This window comes from Podarcis erhardii (assembly GCF_964252035.2).
Source record: "Podarcis erhardii genome assembly, chromosome: 14".
NCBI lineage: Eukaryota > Metazoa > Chordata > Lepidosauria > Squamata > Lacertidae > Podarcis > Podarcis erhardii.
This window is the reverse complement of record NC_138503.1, coordinates 35,501,782-35,526,229: the sequence shown is the minus strand read 5'-3', so window position 1 is coordinate 35,526,229 and position 24,448 is coordinate 35,501,782. Positions and strand designations below refer to the sequence as shown.

Here is a 24,448-nt window from a genome sequence, read left to right as displayed (position 1 = left end):
GGCAGGGGTGCTAACTTGAATAAAATATGGGGGGCAGGTAAGTCCTGCCTTGTATAATCAATCACTTGGTGTGGTACCCACCCACTATTTGAATAGCAATACCCATCAACTTTTTTCGGGGGTGTGGGTGTGTGTGGATCTGGCCTTCTCAAAAAAAATATTGTTGGGGGGGGGGAGGTAGTGAAGGGACCTCAGTCCCTAGGAGCTGGCTGCATGCATGAGAGCCGCATTCCCTTCTGAGCAACCTTCTGGGGCTCACATGCCAGTGGTCGTGGTGGGGGAGCAAAAGTGCGTAGGGCAATTAATGTACATGCCACCTTTGCACAGTAGGCTAGTAGGATCTGATTTCTTTCCGCAGGGCCTGTAAGACAGAGTTGTTCCACCTGGCCTTTGGCTTGGAATCAACTTGATCCCCTCCCCCTCTTTCCTTTTTCCTTTCTCCTTCCATGATGGAACTCCCATTTGGGGACTTACCTGGCTTTTTTCTGGCCCACGTAGGACCAGTTTGGATAGTTGTCCTTGGTGAAGATTTGACGTTTTCATACCCAAAAAGTTTTTGATCGGAGTTTCTACTGAAATGAGGCTGCATTTTAATGTTGTACTTAATCTTATTTTTAAGTTGTATTTTAATCAATTGTTTTTACTTGATGTTAGCAGCCCTGAGCCAGGTCTTGGCTGGGGAGGGCGGGGTATAAATAAAATATATTATTATTTATTATTATTAGTTTATTTCTGCACATGGTCATGCGTGCCTCTTTACCCTCAATCCAATGAAACAAGAGTCATGAGCCAAGGACACATTTCGGCCAGGTCAGAAAATTCAAGGAGGGTCAGTTGGGATGTATCTGGGATGTTTTGAAGCCAGAGGACCAGACAGAGAGGATGAGAGGGCTGCATCGAGTCCCCAGGCCAGAGGATCCCCACCCCTGAATTAAAGCTGGACTGTTTGCTCAAATCAGCACAAAGACCATTCACAATTCTAGTAATCGGTGATAAAACACAATTATCCTAACTTTGCTATGTTAATTATCACCTCTAGTGTTGTTCTTCTTTTTCTATGCATGCAAGAAAACTAGTCCAAATTTAAATGACGGGTGTATTTCATGCTCCCTGGAACGCTTAAAAGACACAAACATGTCAAGCTTCCACATCCCAGTGTGGAAAGTCTGTTCTAAGACTCTTGTCACCCAGCAGCCTTCCACATCCCTCTGGGCTATTTGGATCCATGAATTGACACGGATCTTCTCAAGCATCAAACAGCTTGCGTATAGCCCTGTAGGCAATATTACACAGCCTCCCTCTCCTCCCTCTCTTGAACAACTAGACACCCAGGGACTGCACTGTAGGGTTATGGCAAGGAGAGAGAGCAAAGCGGATGCAATTAAAAAAACTCAAACACCCTCCAATTTTGGTGTCCCAGCAATAAGTGGCAGCAATTACACTAATCAAGTCCTATAGGTTCATGGGATGCTCGAAGGGAAGGATCGTGTTGCCTTGAAAATAGGGTGGCCAACTGATGGGGGTGGGAATCAGGCTGGCTCGCTCCTGTGCAGTTTTAATCAGCAGTTTTATCTGCAGAGATTGACAAGTGGAGGTTTCAGGGCAGGGAGATGGATGCAATCGCCTGCTAACATCTGCAAGTGAAGCTGCTGCTAAAGGCGGAGAAGCACGGACTAGCAAAACTGTTGGCAACCCCACTCAGATATAAAAGTCATAGATCGCTTTCATTGAACTGGCTCCCAAGTAAGTATCACTTCCTGCTTCTGGCCTTCTCCAGCTCTACCACCCTCAGCCACACACGTCCCCATGTCCCTTAAAGGGCTCCATCCTTTGTAGTCTGTATGCCTGGAATGTCCTTCCAGAATGCCCACATGATGGGGCCACCTCTCTTTCTTCTTTCAGAACTCCCCCTCCCAAAGCTCAAAATACATCTTGCCTTATGGATGTTCTAGTCCTCATTGCCAGAAGAGCGGAAGACTACACTTGTCCACATTTATCCCTGATTTATCCCAGCTTCTCCCTATTGGAAGTACAACACCAGGGATCATTCAGCTACTAACCAATGGGTTAATTCTGTTTACAGTCAGCCAACTAAGAAGTGGTTCCCAACATCCAGCCACATTGGCCCCACTAAGGTAATTCAAGTTCTGAGTGGCTGGTTAGTTCTGAGTGAGTTTCCCTCTGTATCTCTACCTGCTGTGGACTATCCCTGAACCTTGTAAGAAAGACAACTCCTCTCTGTTTATTTCTCCTCTTATTATGTGTTGTTTTTGCTCAGCTCACCTAGAAAAGTATTGCCAGTTTCTTTTCTCTCGGGACTCCTTCAGTATGATTTAAGTGCCTCTGCCAACACTTCCTTCCTTCTCTTTGTTGTTTCCCTTGCTATGGAAATGTAGGGTCATCAGGGCAGAGACCTGTCCTGTTTTGCTTCGGCATAAGTGACTTTATAAAGTACGCCAAAGGTGCTATGTTAAAGAAGTTCGTGATAAATGACACAAATATCCTGAGGATCGTGGGCCCCCTCTGAGCAACTATGACATCAGCTGGGGTGTGAAATTTGAGGAAGCCCTCCTCAGCTGCAAACTGCCTGCTGTGAGAGGAGCCAGAAGCAGGCTCTTTGCCAACACCACTGCGGAGATGGGCACAACTCATCGTTGGATGAGCTGGAATTCGTTCTTATGTCGCTTGGATATGCAGTTTGCAGGAGGGCAAACCCGCTGCATTTTTCAAGGAATGTTTGGGAGCAAGACTTGTGCACTTATCCCAGGTGTAAGGACATTTCTCAACCCAAGGGCCGCATTCCCTTCGGAGCAACCTTCCAGGGGCCACGTGCCAGGGGTGGGCCGGGCCAGAGAGGAAAGTGGGTGGAGGAATAAATGCAGATGTTCCTTTTGTACCACTGACTGCTGCCAGAAGACACGCGTTCATGGAAAACATGGTACCAGCGTGCCTGGCCTCTTGACATCACAGGTGAACAGGCATCGCTTGTCACGCAACGTAAGCCCTGACGTGCGACAGGAAGCCATAAATAAGCTGTGTGTCACTTACAGGTATTTTCTCCCATCGAGTCAAACTGCTATATATCAGCCGGCTGTTGACAATTTGGGTGTTCCCCCCCTACTTCTTAATACCTTTCCGCCTACATGGAGGAGCCTGCTGAACAACCTGCCCTGTCCTGGGATCTAATTGAATGGTTTCCACCAGGAGAAGGAGGAGGGCCGCCACTTAACATATCACCAAAAAAGGGAACCAAAGGAGACGGGTATTTGCATCACATTTGCATATGCCAACTTACGTGTCCTGAATCTACATGTTTAGGGTTGTTGCCGATGCTAGTCCTAACCAGAGTAAACCTACGGAAGTTAAAGGGCAAAACTTACTTCGGCACATTAATTTTGATGAGTCTACTCTGAGCAGGACTTAGAGAGAACCCTGAGTGTCAAAAGAGGAGGGCCTCCACCCAGCCTTTCTGGCAGACAAGAGCTCTGTGCTTTATCAGACACATATTCAGCTGGTTCTGCATTCCCCCAGCTTTGCCAGCTGGATCGCTGCCCATCACACTGCTGTTAAAGAAACAACTAGCAATGAGTAGGGGGAAATTGTTCATTTGCAGGATAACCCTTTGTTAGGTTAGCACCTTATTAAACCAATGCTGAGCTTCTTGCCAAAATAGAAACCTCCTCGGCGGTCAAAAGTACAAGAGGAATCTGTCTTCCCCGCCAAGCCCTGTCCCCCCCAACCCCCCCAACCCCACTTTTGGTTAGCCCAGGGTGTTCCTTCTTCACGTGACACACAGGTATGCGTGGCATTCTCATTTCACCCATCCCTCAAGAGGGGCGTGAATCACCTTTCTGGCACTTGGGCTATGTGGGCAGAACCGGTGCCGCATTGTCCAGAGCAGAAGAAATTTAAAGACCTGGTGCAACGCTCTGATTTTAAATGCCTGCACAAATGGGCTGCTGAGACTCCGGCACATGTTGGCTCCTCTTCTCGTCTTTGTTTGCTTGTTTCATTTTTGTCCCCACCCTTTATTGAAGGAACTCCCACGGGCAGACTGGATGGGCCTTTGGCCTAATCCGGCAGCCAGGCTCATGCATACACTCCAACATTTCTCCAATGAAAATAGGGACGTCCTATTCAATTATTATTATTATTATTCATTAACTTATAGCTTGCCATCTGACTGGGTTGCTCCAGTCACTCTGGGTGGCTTCCAACATATATAAAAACATAATAGAACATTAAACATTAAAAAAATGTCCCTGTGCAGGGCTGCCTTCAGATGTCTTCTAAAGGTTGAATAGTTACTCATCTCTTTGGTTCAGGGGGCACGTAACTCCATACCCTTCAACATTTCTCCTTAGGGATATCCTAAGGGAAAGTGTGACATTCCAGGATCGGATCAGAAATCGGGACGGCTTCTATAAATCTGGGGCTGTCCCTAGAAAATAGGGACACTTGGAGGGTCTGCTTATGGTTCCTTCCAATGCCACAGTTCTATGATTCTACGCATTGTGCAACCCCAGAGAGGCCTGGAGCAGAGCTGGCTCTGTCATTAGGCAGACTGAGGCAGCTGCCTCAGGCGGCAGAAGCCCCTAAGGTGGCACAGAAGCAGCGCCAGTGTTAGCGCCGATTTTGACTGAAATCGCATCCAAAATTGCATGAGATCTTGTAAAAGCGTGCAAGATCTCATGCGCTATCGGCAAGATCTGCTCAAATCAGGGGCGACCTTGCCCAAGACTGGGAACAATGGCAGCGCTGCTTTTCCACCAGCAGCTGAGGAGGTGGGTGGAGAAGCAGCGGTAATGGTGGCACCAATGGAAGCAGCAGAGCAGGAGAAGATGGCACTTCCCATTGTGCCTCCAGCAGCATAATGCAATATTTAATGCAATATGCTAGGGAGCCTGGAGGTCTGCATTTGGCCTCTGGACATGAGGCTTCTCTCCCCCTGCTCTAACCACTTCCCCACAGTGGGACTGAGCTTTAGACTGATCCTTTCTCCAATGGCATTGCTGTGCTATAGGAGAGGGAGTTGCGCTGTCTTTCCCTGGACTTCTGGTGGGTGTGCAGGTGCAAGCCCTCCTGACAGGGCAGGTCTGTGGGCCTGCCTTTCTGTGTTCGCACACCTGAAACCGCCACCGACCACAGAGCGCAGGTTCCCTTTGAGCGTTGACTTTCCCAGCCTTGACTCTTGGCAGAGCCTCTCCCTTGACGAACCAGCTCTGGGGTTTCAGGAACAGGTTGGGCCTGCCCTGCAGAGTTGCCTTCACCCCTCCCTCATTCCATCTCTAAAGAAAGTAGAGGGTTACACCCTCCCGTGTGTTGCATCTCTCTCTCTCTCTCTCTCTGTCAATGGATTGGAATCTGCAGCCCATCCCTGAGAGCAGAGCTTGAATCTGTGGGTGACAGCATCAGGCCCCAAAGAGTCTCTTGAAGCCCCCCACCCTCGAAGCCTGTAGAGGCAGCCCCCACCTCTGCTGCCCTGTCAGATGCATTCAGATGTCCTGGTTGTGAAGCAGAAAGCAGACTCCCAAAGCTGAGTGCTCCTTCCAAATGCCCTTCCGAGTGTAGTGGATCAGGCCCAGGAGCAGGGAACTTCAGGTCAGGAGGTCAACTCTGGCTCTCCAAGCCTCTCCTTGGTCCACACCCTTCCCTGGTCTTAATTCGCACCCTCCTTGAGAGCTTTTGCCTGCCTGGAATGTGTCCTTGAACTGGGATGGTGCTTCTGGAGGATGGAGAGGGGGATTGGGAGATCCCTCGGACTTTTCCCTGGCTAGAATGTAGCCTGCCACACCTACGTAAGGTCCCGTATCTGCACTACGCATTTAATGCAGCGCCACTCCCTTTAAACCAGAGGTCCTCAAACATTTTCAGCAGGGGGCCGGTTCCACTGTCCCTCAGACCTTGTGGGGAGCTGGACTATATTTGGGGGGGGGGAATGAACGAGGGACAATGAGTGACGCTTGAAAGGGCTCCAGAGAGGGGCTGCTTTTAATGGTGGCTGCTCAAGAGGAGTGCTTAATAATAATAATAATAATAATAATAATAATAATAATAAATAATAATTTATTTATAGCCCGCCCATCTGGCTGGGCCTCCCCAGCCACTCTGGGCGACTCCCAACAGAATATTAACAGTAACGCATCAAACATTAAAAGCTTCCCTAAACAGGGCTGCCTTCAGATGTCTTCTAAAAGTCTGGTAGTTGTTGTTCTCTTTGACATCTGGTGGGAGGGCGTTCCACAGGGTGGGTGCCACTACCGAGAAGGCCTTCTGCCTGGTTCCCTGCAACTTGGCTTCTCATAGCGAGGGAACCGCCAGAAGGCCCTTGGCGCTGGACCTCAGTGTTCGGGCAGAACAATGGTGATGGAGACGCTCCTTCAGGTATACTGGAACGAGGCCGTTTAGGGCTTTAAAGGTCAGCACCAACACTTTGAATTGTGCTCAGAAACATGCTCAGCCAGCCACGGCTCCTGTGTCTTGCAAGCCGCAGGGGCTGGTGGCGGTGGTGGCAGAGGCACAATGAGCAGTACATGAAAGGGCTCCGGAGAGGGGCTGGCACCAACAAATCCCAGCCCCTTCCTCCTCTAGGTTGGGCGGGGAAAAGCCAGGGGGAGGGGGAGGAGGTGCCACCACCGCTGTGTGAGGGAGTGGGAGGGAGAGTGAAAGAACATGCGCTGCCGATCCACATGCTGCCAATCCACACGGCGATTCCCTGGCCGTCCGCGGGCTGGATTTAGAAAGCAATTGTGCCTGATCCAGCCCGTGGCCCTTAGTTTGCCAACCCATGCTTTAAACAGTCATGGCTCACAGCCCAAAGAATCATGGGAACTGCAGTTTGTTACAAAGCTGCAATTCCCATCATGGTTGAACCATCAATCCCTCTTCCCAGGGAACTCTGGGAATCATAGCTCAGAGATTAACAGGTGTTGCCTTAGGCCAGCAATGGAGAACTTCTGATAAACTCGCTGTTAGTTGTTTGAGGGATATAATAACAGCTCTCAGCTCTCTTGGGAAACTACAGTTTCCAGGCATTTTGAGGCCCCTGGATGGTTGCTCATGAGGGAATGCTATGTGTGGGTCTCTGATTAATGAATTGCTACCGGTTTGAATGAACGGCTTCTTCTGCAAAGAGGTGTGCTTGGCTGTGACCTGGAGATGGGATCTTTCCCTGAATCTGACACTGTGGGTGAGGGGCCTTGAAGTTTCCCATCCACAGACTGAAAAAGACAGAGCAGACTCTAGGGGACAGGAAAGGAATGTAAGCCAAAACACTGCTCTCCTTTGACATCCAGCAACCCTATCAGAAAACAGAGTGATCAGGTGCAAAAGGCAACAGATACTTGAGTCATATCACTTCCTGGAAACCACAGGAGTGGGGAGTGTTCCAGTGCCCGGATCCTGCTGGCCACTTTCCCACAAGCACCTAGTTGGCCTCTGTGAGACCAGGATGCTGGAGTAGATGGGCCATTGGCCTGATCCAACAGGCTCTTCTTATGTTTATAGTGGAAAAGACAGGGTGCTCACCCATTGGCATTGCGGCTTGCTTTTGATATATCTTATTTTTATTGCATCGCATTCTCTTTGCCTCTCAATATTTGCCTATCAAATGTCAAATATTATCACAGCTAGAAACTGCCTTGACACTATGAGGTCTGACAAGGAATGTGCATTTTTGTAATAATAATAATAATAATAATAATAAGAAGAAGAAGAAGAAGAAGAAGAAGAAGAAGAAGAAGAAGAAGAAGTAAATTTAGTCCCTTCACCCCTGCTTAGGGTTGGCCCAAAGTGCCCTTGATGTAGCATCACTTTTGGGGTGTTGTGGGTACAGTGGTACCTCGGGTTACAGACACTTAAGGTGACAGACTCCGCTAACCCAGAAATAGTACCTCCGGTTAAGAACTTTGCTTCAGGATGAGAACAGAAATCACACAGTGGCGGTGGGAAGCCCCATTAGCTAAAGTGGTACTTCAGGTTAAGAACAGTTTCAGGTTAAGAACAGACCTCCAGAAAGAATTAAGTTCTTAACCCGAGGTAGGTAAAGTAAAGGTAAAGGGACCCCTGACCATTAGGTCCAGTCGTGGCCGACTCTGGGGTTGCGGCACTCATCTCGCTTTATTGGCTGAGGGAGCCGGCGTACAACTTACCGCTGTAATTAAAATGGCAGCTAGATTCAGCCAAGCAGTGTTGATTGCAACAATGGCTGCCTAACAGAAACCTACAGGGCCTCCCTGACAACGGAGGGGACTTTCCAGGGTTCACTTTGGACATAAGAAGAGCCTGCTATGTCAGTTCTGTTCTCACACCGGCCACCCAGATGTTTGCAGGAAACCCTCAAGCAGGCCCCGAGCACAAGAGCACTGCCCCACCCCCAGTGGTTTATAGCAACTGGTATTCAGAAGCACTACTGCCTCCAGAAGTGAAGATACAGCATAGCCATTGTGGCTAGCAGCCACTGACAGCCTTCTCCTCCATGAATTTGTCCAATCTTCTTTTAAAGCCTTCCGAGTTGGTGGCTATCACTGCCTCCTGCTGGGGCAAGTTCCATAGTTTACCTATGTTCTGCATGGGCCTCTCTCAAACCTGCAGCTTCCCCCTGCCCATCAGTCTTGGGGTTTGCCTTTCCTTTCTTTTTACGGGACCAAATGCCCACTTCACCTTCTTGCCTGTGGATTTGGCTTGCCTTACACTACTGTATTTCTCAAATGAAATGCTTGGCTGAGAAACAACAAAGGCTAAAGGAGGCGAGCCTTTTGCTGTGACAGGAGCTGCTGCAACGCCCAATATCTCAGCAGATTTGTTGGGGGAGGGCCGGCTGAGCTCCTCGAACCCAGAGTCACCTGGGGGCTGGGCTGGATCCCGAACAGTTTCGACAAAGCCTCCCCCAATTTCTGAGCCTCTCCTCCGCTGAAGGTGGAGCTGGTTTTTGCCAATCGCCTCCTTCTCTGCCTACTCGCCCCGTGGCTCTCTTGCAAACAGGAGAAGGAATTGGTTTTGCAAAGAAAATAAATAACACTTGTGGTATTGTACTTGTGACACCAATGGCCCATCCCTGAGAGGAACAATAGAAGGAATAGCTGGGCCTGAGAATGGACAGAGAAGAGCACAGGGATGTTTAAAAATAGAGTGGGTTGGGCTCCCCAAGTTGTCTGGCAAGGGGGTGAGGCTGCCTCAGCTTTGATTGCTACACCAGGGCTGATCGCCTTTGTGAGGCTTCCAACCTGACAGAGATCAGAGAGCGCCCCCTGGAGGCAGTATGTTTGCATGCATCAACAAATCTCCAGGAAAGCAGGTTCCAAGTGAGGGAAAGGTTATAGATGTGAGGAAGGAGTGTAACTCAGTGGAAGAGCACTTGTTTTGCATGCAGAAACTCCCAGCATCTCCAGGTAGGGCTGGCAGAGATCCATGGCCTTCAACCCTGGAGAGCTTCTGCCTGTCCGTGTAGACAATACTGAGCTAGATGGACCAATGGTCTGATTGATTAAAAGGCAGCTTTGTATTTCCCCCCACAATGGACAACCTGGGCCCTAACCGTTGAGCAAGTATGATAGATTCTCCAATATTTTGCACACAGGACCAGAAACTCTCTTTTCTAAAGAAAAAGAAAAGCCATCCAGGGTCTGTCCTTGGTTAATGGGCAGAACTAAAGCTCACAGTGTGGAGCCAGTGTGGTGTAGTGGTTAAGAGTGGTGGACTCATAATCTGGTGAACCGGGTTCGCTTCCCCGCTCCTCCACATGAAGCTGCTGGGTGACTTTGGGCTAGTCACACTTCTCTGAAGTCTCTCAGCCCCACTCACCTCACAGAGTGTTTGTTGTGGGGGAGGAAGGGAAAGGAGAATGTTAGCCGCTTTGAGACTCCTTCGGGTAGTGATAAAGCGGGATATCAAATCCAAACTCCTCCTCCTCTTCTTCTTCTTCTTCTTCTTCTTCTTCTTCTTCTTCTTCTTCACACTGATAGCCAGCCGTACATGGTCCATGTTGCCAAGCCATGCTAAGCTGACGTGCTCTATGTTGCCCACAAGAGGGAGCCCCTGGGCTACATTCAGTTGGTGTCTAGGGGCTTTTAAATGAAGGTGGCCTTGTCAGCTAAGTAGGACTCAGATGTTCAGTTTGGTTGGAGTGCTGCTGCTGCTGTCATGAGTGAGAGGTTGGGTTTTCAGTTTTGGGTGAAAAGAGCATGCTAAAATGCTAGTGAATTTTTGTGGTTGTTTTTTGGTTTTTTTAAAAGAGCATATTGTTGCACAAATGTGAAGAACTGGATTGAAGATCGGAAAAATGAGAAGATGAAAGAAAATGAAATTGACAGATTGGTTAATCATGGCTTAACCAGCTGAGTCCTCAGCAAATATGTTGCCCAAGCACACAGTTCCTTTACTGCAAACTACAATTAAATTAGGAAGTCTCTAACATTGCTGGCAGAAAGTGAGGAAGAATTAAATAACCTTTTAATGAGGATGAAAGAGGAGAGTGCAAAATATGGTTTGAAGTGCAACATCAAAAAAATGAAGAACATGGCCACTGGTCCCATCACCTCCTAGCAAATAGAAGGGGAAGAAATGGAGGCAGTGAGAGATTTTACTTTCTTGGAGTCCATGATCACTGCAGATGGTGACAGCAGCCACGAAATTAAAAGACAGACACCTGCTTCTTGGGAGAAAGGCGATGGCAAACCTAGACAGCATCTTAAAAAGCAGAGACATCACCTTGCCAACAAAGGTCCGTATAGTTAAAGCTATGGTTTTCCCAGTAGTGATGTATGGAAGTGAGAGCTGGACCATAAAGAAGGCTGATCGCCGAAGAATTGATGCTTTTGAATTATGTTGCTGGAGGAGACTCTTGAGAGTCCCATGGACTGCAAGAAGATCAAACCTATCCATTCTTAAGGAAATCAGCCCTGAGTGCTCACTGGAAGGACAGATCGTGAAGCTGAGGCTCCAATACTTTGACCACCTCATGAGAAGAGAAGACTCCCTGGAAAAGACCCTGATGCTGGGAAAGATGGAGGGCACAAGGAGAAGGGGATGACAGAGGATGAGATGGTTGGATAGTGTTGTTGAAACTACCAGCATGAGTTTGACCAAACCGCGGGAGGCAGTGGAAGGCAGGAGTGCCTGGCATGCTCTGGTCCATGGGGTCACAAAGAGTCGGACACGACTAAATGACTAAACAACAACAATGAACCATTGTTCCCTATTTTGTCTGAATCTACAGTCAGACTATGGTTTAAGAGCCTGGCTTGCTCTGAGCCTGGTAACCTGGTAGATAAAGTGGCATGTGCTGATTTTACAAATGAAGGAGTGAGGTGAACAGCCCTCTTGATGCTAATAATAACAATTATTATTGTTATTATTATTTGCATGCCTCTGCCTGCCACTCCATGCCTCGGTGATGCCACAGGACTCGTGATGTGGGGAGAGTGCTGTTACATTCAAGTCCTGCTTGCGGACTTCCCATTGGGCCTCTGGGTGGTCACTGTGAGAAGAGGATAATGGACTAGAGGGACTGATCTAGCAGAACTCTTTTTAGGTCCCTAGGCTCTTATGCTGCAGGTGAATGCAGAAGATGATGTGCACTTGTCATCTCCCCAACCATGTCTAATATAGGAAGCCGTATTACGCCAAGTCAGACCCTTGGCTCATTCTGCTAAGCATTATTAACAGCACTTACTGGCAGCTCTTCTGCAGGATTTCACAGAGGGGGCATTCCCAGCCCTACCTGAAGATGCGGAGGATTGAACCTGGGACCTTCTGCATGCAAAGCAGATGCTCCACCCCTGAGCCCTTCCCCTACACAGATCTCTCCTTGGTTCATTGAGCAGGTAAAGTGGGATGGGGAACCTTTTCCAGCTGGAGGGCCACATTCCATTCTGGGCAGTCTTTGGGGGGCCACATGAGAAGAAAAAGGGAGTGGAGCAACAAATGTGAATTTTACTTCAGGCCACTTTCTACACGCGCTGGCACACCCCTCTCCCTCCTCCATCCAGCAAGCAAGAGGCATCTTCAGGGTTCAAGGACACATGCCAGCTGTCAGGAGTGAACCAGCAGTAAATCATACCGTTCAAATTGGAGGTAACTCCCTATTAGCAAGAACACAATTTGCACTGACTTAGTGTCAGGCCTCATGAGTACAGCAGGGCATTCCCGTTAGGTCTTGCCGCATGGATCAGTTGTCTAAGTCCACTGCTCTCCAGGGCTTTCCCCCAAGCAATCTGAGACTGCCCCTGCATGGAGCCATTTTCTCCTACGCTCTTTTCATGCCTCTTCTTGTTCTGGGAGACAGGGAGGGAGCTTGTCGCTTGCAGGAGGGGGAGACACCCATGACTCTTCACCGGCCTGACTCGTGTCTGCCTCTTGGCCTATTTCCTTCCATTCTCCTGCTTCAGCTTCAGCCTCTGATTTTGCACTTCTCTCTGCTACAGACTCTCCCAGGTTGTTAAGTCCTATCACCACTTCAGCTTCTGACACCTCCTCTTCTCAGCCTTCTCCCTCTGACCACTCACTGTTGTCTGACCACCACTCCCCAGACTCTAAGCCTCCTTCCCTTGGGGGTTCCCCAGCTGGTTCCTTGCACCATTCGTCTGTGTCCAAGCAGTCCATGAAACCAGCCAACCAAAAATGCTTAAGTCAGGGGTTTGGCCTGGAGAGAGGGGGTGTGGTCTAAGGAGGGGTGAATCCCAAGGGAGTGTGGCATTCAGCGCCCAAGCCTGGAGTTCCCCACCCACGGTGTAAAAGGGGCTGCTCAAAACAGTCCTCGTTGGTGGGCTCAGCACTGTTTAATCACAGCACTGCCTATTAAGAGGCATGGAGCTTCAGCGTGGCTTTGTGCCACTAATGCCTTTGCTTGCCATCAACTCCATCAGGAGCCCCTTGCCAAGGTGTGACACATCTCCACCAGCGATTAACCTCTTAGCTTCACTAACACCCGTGATCCAATAGACCTATGCACCCTGGCAGGTGCCCTGGTTCTTCACAGCTCCATGCCCACGCACCTGCAGCTTCCGCTCATCTCTCTAACTACGGCAGGGAGAAGTTCTTGCCGAATCTGAAAGCTCTTTCATTGTGGTGGATCTCAGCCGGCATTTGCGCAAAGGAAGACATTTGAAAAAAGACGCATACCAAAGGATGGACCAGTCTTGTCAGTTTCAATGCTCTCTCTGTTCCTCTTCCTTCCAGTCTTCTGTACATCTTATCCCCATCCGTTGCTGATTTTTATACACTTTCTTTTTTAAAAAAACCCACAGCTATATTCTCAGGCTTGCAGGAGGTGGCAACCTTACGCGGGTGCAAACACCCCTTATGTTTGGCATTCTGTGTCCTTTGCTGTATGATACATAATACTAGGGATCATGATTCAAAAAGCGCCTTCAGCTAAAGACAGTCAGAAGGCCATCTTCTTCTCCAGTTTGCAGTAATAAGCACCAACCATTTTCTCCAAGATAAGGTCCTATACCTTTTATAATTGCTTTACAAGCAGAAATTCAGTAGGTAAAGTTCCCCCACCATACACTTCTAGGGGAATGCTTCATGGGTTCAATTTTTGAATCACTCTGTGCAGACTTAGATCTTAAAATATGGAGGTCTAAGCATGCAGTCAACATTTTACCTAATCGCTCACTAAGAAGTAACACAATTCAGTAAGTTTAAACATATTGGGCTACCTCATCTCCTCATTTTTGGAAAGCAATTTCCCCTGATATATTTTGCACACTATGTTCACAAACATCTGGGTTCTTATGCACACTGCCCCTGATAAAGACATTTTTAATTACTTGGTTGCACATTTGGCAATATACCATACAAAAATATGTATATTAGCAGGAAGGTTCCCTAAAATGTAGACAAATTTTCACGAGGACCTCTTTTTTTTGAAAACAAACATTTCATGCTGATGTGGAAATGTATTGAACTGAACCATAGTCTATGAAAAATGAGAACCTGGGAGAAACTGAGGCAGATACACCCACCTCTCATAGGACAGTCATCTTGGCCTGTTGCTTGTCTGTGTGATTCTATTAATCATACTGTGAACTATCCCTTTCTGAGGGCAGGCCAGTCGTGCTTCAGATGATATGGAAGCTCTGCTATTTGTGGCTTTGCTAACTTGTATCCCTCAAAGCAAATACAGAAAATGTGACGAGCAGGCATGCATTCCTAAGCACCCAGGGAGTAGGGATGGGCAAATATATCACTTTCCAACCCTTTTCCCCATCTTCAGTTCTCCCCCTTTCCACATCAGCCTGTGATTTTTTTAAAAAATAAAAAAATAAAAGGCCTCATGGAAATTTGTCAGCATTTTCTTGAATTTATCCTAATATGCACCTTTAGGTTTTCCACAATTTTTGCAAAACAACTTTCCCTAATAGGATGCACTTCTGTCCATCAGTGTTTTTACGCACAGCTTTATATATGCATTTTTGCACACGTTGCCTGGCTGGAGAGCTGCTGTGCAAAATTCTGAGAAGTGCAAATTTTGAAGGATGCCTGTGTTTTGCTTCATGTAGTGTTTCGGAAAGTGTGCATTAGTTTTGCCTTTAAACATGAACTGAATTGAATTCCCCCCGCATCCCTGACAGGGAGCTCTGATGGACCGCAGTGCTGTACTACCAGGCCACTACATGCCTGAGAGCATGTCTGTTTGCAGCTCTTCCCACACGGCAAATACTGTTGGAACGCAAGTGTGTATCCATTGCAAACATGATTGCCGTGAAAAGTGTGAAGGCAGCTCTCTAATCTATCTCTGGGCAGCCTTTGAGGGGGAGGGCTTGAGCTATCCATTAATCTGTTTTCCTTAGCTGTTGAAATTGGATTTTTAAAGTTTCCAAGAGGGATGTTTCTATTCTCTTTAATCTCTTCTTTCCCAGCCTGAATTTTGTTGTTGGGGACAGAGCGGGTGAGCAAATTTATATATGTGTATATATTGCGATTTTAAAAATAAATAAATCAACAACACATGTGATCTAAAAGAGCTTTCTATATTTTAAACACCCTAGAACAAACATCTCTCTCTTTCTCTGCCTCTCTTTTTTCTTTTAACTGGCTGGCGGGATGTTTGGACTGTTTACATACTAAATAAAACCATAAAATCTTCTTTTCCTTGATCTGCTCTTGGGCAAAGGATATTTTATCAACTGAGTGGGAGGGAAGGGCTGCCGACTTGATTGGCAGCATCTGTAAGTCTGGAACGCGGGGAGCAATGAAAAGGCTCCGTGCCAATCTGCTGTTTATTGCGTCCCCAGTGTGATTCCCAAGGATACCTTGCGGAGGGCTCCTGGTGCACCTTGCTTGTCTCCCTAACGCATGAAACAGACTCATGACCCACTAACAGCAGCATCCACGATGCTCCCGGGAGCTCTCCTTCATGCAGGAGGGAAAAGGAGACACGGGAGGGGGTCCCTCTGATCCTAGCTGTCCCTTCCAGGAGGTTTTTACAGCCACCCTCTTGTTGTTATGTCTGGAGCCAAAGCTAAAACCTTTGGAAGCCCTTGGGAATGATTCTGCCCTTGACGGACCTGCCACTTAGGATTAACAAAGAGTCATAACATCTGTTCCTCGCACGCTGTGCCCGAAAGGCTGCCAGAATGAAATGCTCAGGCCAAGACCGCGGCGCCAGCCCACCTTTGTTAGCCGACGCAGGAGGGAGTTGAGGGCATTGCCCTTTTGCAAATTATTCCTCAAATCAATTTGCACTGAGAGCCAAGAGGCCTCCAACTCTGGGGAGCCCGTCGCATGTCGCGTATTTTCCTTGGAATTAGAGGCACCGGATCCCACCCCTCAAACGTTCCCGTGATTCTGTAGGTGTTTGGATTGTCGGGGAAAGCGCTTGCCGTCGGGTCGCTGACATATGGCTTTGCAACTGAGCGACCAGATTTGTTGCACGGTCTTATTCCATCGCTGGGGACAATAGGAGGGAGCCAGGCATTCCGGGGCCACGAGAGAATGTCCTATCTTAAGCCGACTGGCAGGGAACTTGAACGCTTTGACGGACTCTCTCTGATTTATTGGTAAGAGGGGCTGCTTGTGGTCTGGGGAATGGGGAGTGGGGAGAAGGCTTAAGTGTCTTCCTGCACAACTGCTTGTCTTTTGCATATCAGTGGAGACGTTTCGGGGGTTTTAGGAAGCATGAGGCAGGGCGGGGTATGTGTTTTTGTGTGGTGTTGTGTACTTTGGAATATTCGCCCAAGAGATTCGTGAGGCCGGACCAAGTTGCAGATCAGAATGTCTTTTCATAAAGCTTTTTAAAAGAAGGGTAAATGCCAAGATGCTGGTACACAGCCAAAAGACTGAATCAGAGGAGACCCTGTTTTGGGAAAGGCGAGGATGTTCCTGGGCAGGTTTCCTTGGCATAAAATACTTGCAGGGAGATATAGTGAAGTTCCAAGCCCGTTAATGGACAAATTGAAAACCAGCTATCCTTTGAAAGCCACTCTTCTGCGAATTTTGCGGTGTAATTCTCCAGCTTAAAAATGGGCACAAACATGCATGCCCTGGGGGGGGGGGATTATTTATAAAAATGCTCATATTAGTAGAAAATGACCCAGATTAAAACCATTATATTATGGGGAAATTATTGCGAAAATTTGTGTAGGAAGCAATGTTGCATGCAAGAAGTGTGTAGTTTAGAAGAAGCATTTACCGTAAATGCTGACAAATTAAATGCTGATGCAGAAATATGGTGAACAAGACTAGGGAAATGAGAAGTAGGGGGAGAAACAATTTTCACCCATCTTTACCTCTTCCAGTGTTGCATTGGTACCTCAGTCAACAGATCCTTACACCATTCAAAGTGTGTGGCACGTGATGGGCTCGCAGAAGAATTCAGTGCACATGATGGCCCCAGATATGATTTCTGGTGGGTTGCCAGGTGGGGGAGAAGCAGCTTAGGGAACTCAGTACATTTAAAGGGGTGCCTGGGTGACCAAAACAACAATGAAAAGCTTGAGGAACATTCCTCTCTAGGGACTCACATCTAAAGATCTGTGGGAGAAATCAGTAACGTCTGGATTACAGTGCAGACATCTATTTTAGACTGAACATTGGTTTGGGACAATGTTTTGAACCTTGTTGGTATTGCTAGGGAGACAAAATCCTTAAGTTCCCCTTGGCAATGCAGTTGTGGTACTGGCAGCCTACAGGTCAAGCCTAAATCTGCATGGAGCGTGTCCACCACCCACATGGCAACAACTTTAGGCAAGGCGTGGCTGTGTACCTATTGCACGGGCAACTAACTTGTATCCTTCCATGCATATGTACCCGTGTGTATCCTCTTTTGTGCACACAGAGTTTGGGTAAGCAAGCCAGTTGTGGGAGGGGGAAAACGTTTTGTGCACACAATGGCCCCAGTTTGCATCCATGATTTTTTCCCCCTTGGGGCATCTCCTCTGTTACATTGCAAGATACTTTTGTAGGAGAAGGAAAGTCCTGATGTGCACACATAACCCACTTTTGCATGTAGACATGACTGAAGGCTATCCTGGCTGACGACTATTTTGTCTGTAGATTTGGGTATGTCCCTGGATGGATGGGGTCTGCTTGGGAATATTGTTCATGCCTACCTGAATGCCTTTCAGTGATGTGCATGCAGTTGTAAAAACCCTGGGTCAGTCTACTTGACATGTTCAGTATGTGTGCCTTGAGTCTGTGTTTGCATAGATGCATATGCCGTGGTTTGTGCAAGCTGAATGGAGAATGTGCACAAACACTGGAATGTGCAACTGGCCGTTGCACAAGTTCCTGCAAATATATTGAACTGTACACAAACACATAGTATTAACAGGGGATATTTTGCGGTCTCCAAGTGTAACTGGAGACTCTGCAGAAACAGATGTCAGTCAGATAGTATCACTAGGTCCTGATGTACATATTCTGAGCCTGACCAATAACTATTAATGGATTTTGTCTAAAGCAAGGGTGAAGAACTTAAGGTTTGGGAGCCAAATGTCACCCCTAGACCTCTTGATCTGGCCCTCAAGGCTCTCCCTGGGGCACGCCCCCTCCCAGGCCCCACACACCTCTGAAGGCAACCTCCCTCATTAGTCCTCCCTGCTCCCTGATCAGCGTGCATGAATGGAGACATGTGTGTGTGGCATGTAAAACCCTGCACCCCTCCTCCATGTGTTAAGATATATGCCTAGTACACCTGGTAGAGACCGATATGCATCGGGTTGCCATATGTCTGGAATTTCCTGGACGTAGCCTGAATACGGCAGTCACAAGTAGTGTCCGGGAGGGAAATCCAAACATATGGCAACCCATGTCGAAAGTCTAGATTTTGCTGAATTTCCTTTAGCTCAAAAAAAAATATTTATTTATTTATTTATTTATTTATTTATTTATTTATTTTTGAGATTTTGCAAAAGCAGTTTTGTATCTGGGTTTTCACCTTTTGTAATATGGCACCCCTAGATATGCAGGTACAATGGATTCTGTTTGAGGAGAAGGTTGGTGGTAGTCAATTGTAGTAGGTTGTAAAAGAGATCTGCTGTGCTGTAGTGGTTAGAGCAGGGGTCAGCAAACTTTTTCAGCAGGGGCCAGTCCACTGTTCCTCAGACCTTGTGGGGGGCTGGACTATTTTTTTGGGGGGGGGGAATGAACGAATTCCTATGCCCACAAATAACCCAGAGATGCATTTTAAATAAAAGCACACATTCTACTCATTTATAAACATGCTGATTCCCGGACCGTCCGCAGGCCAGATTTAGAAGGCAATTGGGCCGGATCTGGCCCCTGGGCCTTAGTTTGCCTACCCAAGGGTTAGAGTGTTGGACTGGGACCTGGGACACCAGGGTTCAAATCTGCCCTCAGCCATGAAGTTCATTAGGTGACCTCAGGCCAGTCACTGTCTTTCAGCTTAGCCTACTTCACAGGGTTGTTAGTAGGATAATAAGGGGGACATGTACTGATGAGCCAGTGTAGTGAGCAGCAGGCTATGAAAAGATCTAGAAGCAAAGGAATGACACCAGCCTACAAAAGAAATGGGAGAGAAACATCCAAAAGTATGGTTACCATACATCCCCATTTCCCGGGGATAGTCCCCGGATTTACAAATCTGTCCCCAGACAAAATCTGTCCCCGGAATGTCCCTGGATTTCATTTAATGTCCCCGGATTTATATTTTAAGTGTTGTGGATTTATTAGTAGGGAATGAATGTTGTGTGATTGGTTCAACGGCACAAGACACATCATATGGGGGACTTCCGGCGAGGCAAAATGGTGGGCGCCACAGTAGTGAGCAGTTCCTGAAGCCAGCAAGAGCCAACTGCACTACCAGGCTGGCTCTGGGCTGCTGAGACTGCCACTGCTGAGGGGGAACTGGGGACAAGTGGCGCATCAACTGGGGGAACCTCTGACCCTCCCCATGACCCAAATCGAGCCGGGTGCAAGAGCACCTGGCCACCTCGCCACCCAGCGGCGCTCCAGGGCCAGTAAAAACCCCAGAGCTGACTCAGAGAAGGAGGAAAGGAGGAGGAGGAAAGAAGGAGAAGGAGAAGGAAGAGAGAGAAAGAACGAGGAAGGAGAAAAAAGAGGGGAGCCCCAACCTTGCCACGCTGCTCTGGCCGCTGCTGCTGAGGAAGAGAGGTAGGAGAGCACCAGGATATCAGCCCAGAGGAAAGCTGTGCAACAGAGGAGACCCAGAAGAGAAGATATTACTTCTTATTTTTTTAAAAAAATGGTTTTTTAAAAAATAACCTTTTTTCTCTTTTTTTTTTTTTTTAAAGTGTCCCCAGATTCTTTGGGGGGGGGGAATCTGGTAACCTTATCCAAAAGTGCTGCAAAATAATGTTATCTGGTGCATTTGAAGCTTGCTGCTCTTTTCAAGGGTATTATGTTTTTGCAGGAAAGGGATGCTTTTTACCTTTTGATTAGATCAGGGGTGGGGAGCCTCAGGCCTGGGAGCCAAGAGCAGCCCTCCAAGCCTCTCTATCTAGCCTTCAAAATTCTCCCTACACCACAGCCCCTTCCCAACCACATCTCTTCTCCCCAAGCCAGGCCCCTCAAAAATCCTGGTTTAAACACCCACTTGAGTGTTTTTGCGTGGACAGGCGGAGTCCCCAGATCCCACGCGGTCCCCCCCCCCCCCGTCATGTGGAATAACAACTCAAGACAACGTGCTATGGGATTAAATTGGCCACAACTTTATTAAATTTCAAATGTGGGTAGACCTTCGCTCAGGCATTGGGCGTTCTCCCTCCCCAGTCCCCAGCCGGGGACCTAGGGAGCATCAGGGTTATCCAGTGTGGGGGGGGGGATGGGCCGGCTCTGGAGAACATATGTTCAAGCAGAGATAGCCACCCCCATTACGCCGCCACCGCAGGGGAGAGCAATGACAACCTTTCGGCGTACGGTCAAAGCCTCCCTTCAGAAACCCCTTTAACGGGGAACCCTGGTATCACCGCCGCAAAGAGGAAGATGGACTAAAGGATTCCGCCCAAGGCCTGATACCGCCAAAGTTGTGACGTTTTGCTACAGGAAAGGCGAAACCTGCCAATGCAGGGAAATTCATTTCTGGCCCTTTAACAGCGACCTTAACGTAGCAGCGCCCACATACCTGTGAAGAAAAGTTAACCTGCAAAATAAGACATTAACTGAGGGTGGGTAGGGTGGGAGAAGCTCTGGAGCCAAGTGAGGATTCCCAGGTAAGATCCTCCCTCTATTGTGTGGGCAGGTAATCCCTCCCCTACCTGGCCTGGTCTCCTTGGCAACGCTTCCCCCAGGTGGGATTGGACAACTGACTGAGGTAGGCGGAGACCTCCAGGTATCCCACCTGAGGGAAGGCAAAGCCAAGCCTATGCTGTTGGAGCCGCTCCAGATCTAGGGGCTGCACGCGTCCACGCAAAGGGCGCCCCCCCCGTTTTAGGCGGGGAGCAGTCAGGACTGTGCCCTTGAACTCTGATAATGCCTCTTGATTGTCTGGATGGAGGACAGAGAGACTGCACTTGTTTGGTGTAGCTCAACTGTTGTGTACACATGTACACCCATTGAACATTACATGTGAATGAGTGTACAGCTCAGCTATCTGTGTCTGTAGGTACACAGATTGTGAATGAGTGTACAGCTCAGCTATCTGTGTCTGTAGGTACACAGATTGTACACTTGTTGAACACAATGTGCAAATGCCCCATGGGAATAACAATACAAGTGTACAGCTCAACTATTAGTGTATATAGACACACTAATTGTACACTCATTGAATGTAACACATGAACACCTCTAGAATGTGCACAGGCTCAATGCATTGGATGGGCAGCATGTACACAGCCGCTGTCCCCAATCTCATCTCCCTTGCTTTGAGTGACTCTAGAATGCACAGGGCCTTTAGCTTGTCTGTGTACAGGCACTGCACCCAAACTTAATTCTGTACCCTGCAAAATGCAGCAACCCTAACTGCCGCTGTAGAGTCGCATTATGTGCTGGAGCTACAAGTGAGATCAGCAGGTTCAATATCTGTTCTCACTCTGGGCAATGAGCCTACATAGTCTAAATATGTGGAAGTAGTTCCTGCCCCCTTAACTTACTTTCTGTCCCAGCTCAGAAATTTGTGTTAAAAGGAATATATTATTATACTATCTGATGACTGGGCAGGAGGACTCTCCCAGACAGTCTGTTTATTGAGTGTCCGTCCTCATTTGTTTGCACAAGATTTGCATGGTAGTGACACAAAGTTGCTGTCCATTGGGTGCTCATTGCAATTGGTTTGTGCGGAGGTTATTAGTAAGCTGCTCAGCATCGACATTATCCCACCCTTTGCCAGGGCATTTGCCCATCGCTATCCTGAAGGCAAAAAAACCCTTGAATTTTGCACAGTCTAAATATGCTGGTATAAAATGGAATCATACCTAGAAAAGTCTGGAGGCAGCTGGAGTCTGAGTTTGGGCAGAGAATGACCAGTGGGTCTGAAGTGCCTTTTTAAAAGTACATTACTAGCCAGTTATACTACTGCCAACCACATCATTGGTTAGGGAAATTACAACTATAATGGGGCCAGAAGAGTAGAAAGTAGCTACTAGTAGCATGGTGATGCTTGCCTGAGATCTCTGCAGCTTATCAGGAGAGAGATTGGGAGGAATGGCACATCAACAACACACCAGTAGAGCCAACATAGTGCTCCCACCAGGGTGTCTACACCATACTGAACTCACTAACACCTTGACCCTCTTCTGTCCAGTTAGCTGCTGTGATACTGCTGGTGGGAGGTCAGGTAAGCACCCTCTGCAACACTGACTACTTTGGGTAGCTGCTAGAGATGCTTCTGAAAAGGGGGAGCTTTCCTTAGAGTTGGTCTCTTAGGCTGCAAAGGTGGGGGTGTGCTATCTTCACACTCACAGGGGTGGGGCAGGAGAAATCCAGATGACTTTCACAGTCAAAAGATCATTGCGCAGTTGAAGATCTCTTTTTTTCTTAAGCTCCTCCTTAGTTGCTTGCCTGAAACAGTTTTTGCCACAATTTTCCCGTTACAGCTGCATTCCTCCTGTATTTCAGATGACCTGCAGCCAGGGGACATACTTTTGGGGGAGAAGTTGGCTTCGGATTGTGTTGTAATGCAGACCTGTTTAATTCGCAATCCATGAATCTATTTGTGAACTGAAGCACAACTATCCTTTGAAGTTCGCTCTTCTCTAAATTTTGCAGTGAAATTCTCTGATCCCCAAATGCTTTTATTAGGGAAAGTGTGTACAAGAATGCATGCATTGGTGAACATAACAGGCAAAAAAATGCATCTTCTTGCACACAAATGCATACAAAACTGTGAATATTAGGAGAAAATCAGATTAAGGTGTTGGTGAACTTTCATGAGGACTTCAAAAAATATATATTAGAAAAATGAGAAACTGAGAGAAACTGAAACTGACAGATTCTTGGAAAATGAGAAAGTGAAGTAGGCAGATTCCTAGAAAATGAAAAACCAACATTGACAGGTTCCTCCATCCCTATTAGAGACAGTAGCATAGTCATCAGCTTCTTCTTTTTAAACTTCCCCTCCATCCTTCCTTTTAAACACTTTAGGCTGCCACTTTCCCAGGGCATCAGTGACCTGTTCTGAAAAATGTGTGTATTACTTACTATTTCCTTGAAGGAGAAAAACAATCTGCTGGTAAACAGCTTCCTTCAGCTGCTCCTCCAGCTGCTGCCCTGTGGGTGCAGCAGTGGCTGGTAATGGTCTGGTGGCAACCAGCAATGGCGGCTGCTGCAGTCGGCAATGGGGGCAGCTGGCAGTGGCAATGCTAGCAGTTGGCCATGGCCTGCTGGCTGAGGCAACCACCCATCTATGCATCATGAATACACCAGCCCTGCCAGATGCTTTGTGGGACAGATGCCACAGGTGCTGGCCCCAGCCTTGGCTGATTCCCTGTTTCCCTGGTCCCTGTTGTGGACCCCTTCCTGCTGTACTGGACCTCCAGGACCCTTAGGCACAGTGCATGGGGCAGATGCCCCACTGTCTCAACTACTTCTTCCATCACCATGGCCACCACCTTCCCCGTTATCTTCTAACCTCTTCCAGCTGCTGCAGAGTGCCCGAATCACGGCTGCTGGCACAATGAGCATCAGGGAAAGGGCTGCAGCTCAGTGGCAGCACACCTGCTTTGCCTGCAGAAGGTCCCTGGTACTTCCAGGTACAGCTCTGAAACCCCGGAGAGTCACTGTGTAGACAATACTGGACTAGATGAACCAGTGGTCTGACTCAGTATAAGCCCCTTCATGTTCTTCTAGGAGAAGAGCTGCAGCTCAGCGCTAGTGCATCTGCCTTGCATGCAGAAGGCACCGGGTTCAATCCCAAGCATCCCCAGCTAGGGCTGGGAGGGTCACCTGCCCAAAATCCTGGAGAGCCCCTGCCTGATGGCACTGAACTAAATGGGCCAATGGGCTGACTTGGTGTAAGGTAGCTTGCTATGTTGCACGGCATCATGGCTTAATTATTATTATTATTATTATTATTATTATTATTATTATTATTATTTATTATTTATACCCCGCCCATCTGGCTGGGTTTCCCCAGCCACTCTGGGCAGCTTTCAACAGAACACTAAAATACAATAACCTATTAAACATTAAAAGCTTCCCTAAACAGGGCTGCCTTCAGATGTCTTCTAAAAGTCTGGTAGTTGTTTTTCTCTTTGACATCTGGTGGGAGGGCGTTCCACAGGGAGGGTGCCACTACCGAGAAGGCCCTCTGCCTGGTTCCCTGTAACTTGGCTTTTCACAGCGAGGGAACCGCCAGAAGGCCCTCGGCACTGGACCTCAGTGTCTGGGCAGAACGATGGGGGTGGAGACGCTCCTTCAGGTATACTGGACCGAGGCCGTTTAGGGCTTTAAAGGTCAACACCAACACTTTGATTTGTGCTTGGAAACGTACTGGGAGCCAGTGTAGGTCTTTCAAGGCCGGTGTTATATGGTCTCGGCAGCCGCTCCCAGTCATCAGTCTAGCTGCCGCATTCTGGATTAGTTGTAG

The 24,448-nt window shown here is 48.0% G+C and overlaps 1 protein-coding gene across 1 annotated transcript in view; it reads left to right on the top strand.

Moving 5' to 3' along the window:
* The first annotated feature begins 15,541 nt into the window (after positions 1-15,541).
* LOC309329582 (syntaxin-binding protein 4-like) overlaps positions 15,542-24,448 on the top strand; it is a 60,480-nt gene continuing 51,573 nt past the window's right edge. The window contains exon 1 of the mRNA XM_081840486.1: positions 15,542-16,004. Coding sequence (XP_081696612.1) covers positions 15,940-16,004 — 65 coding nt within the window. The 5' untranslated portion in view covers positions 15,542-15,939. The remainder of the gene's footprint in view (positions 16,005-24,448) is intronic.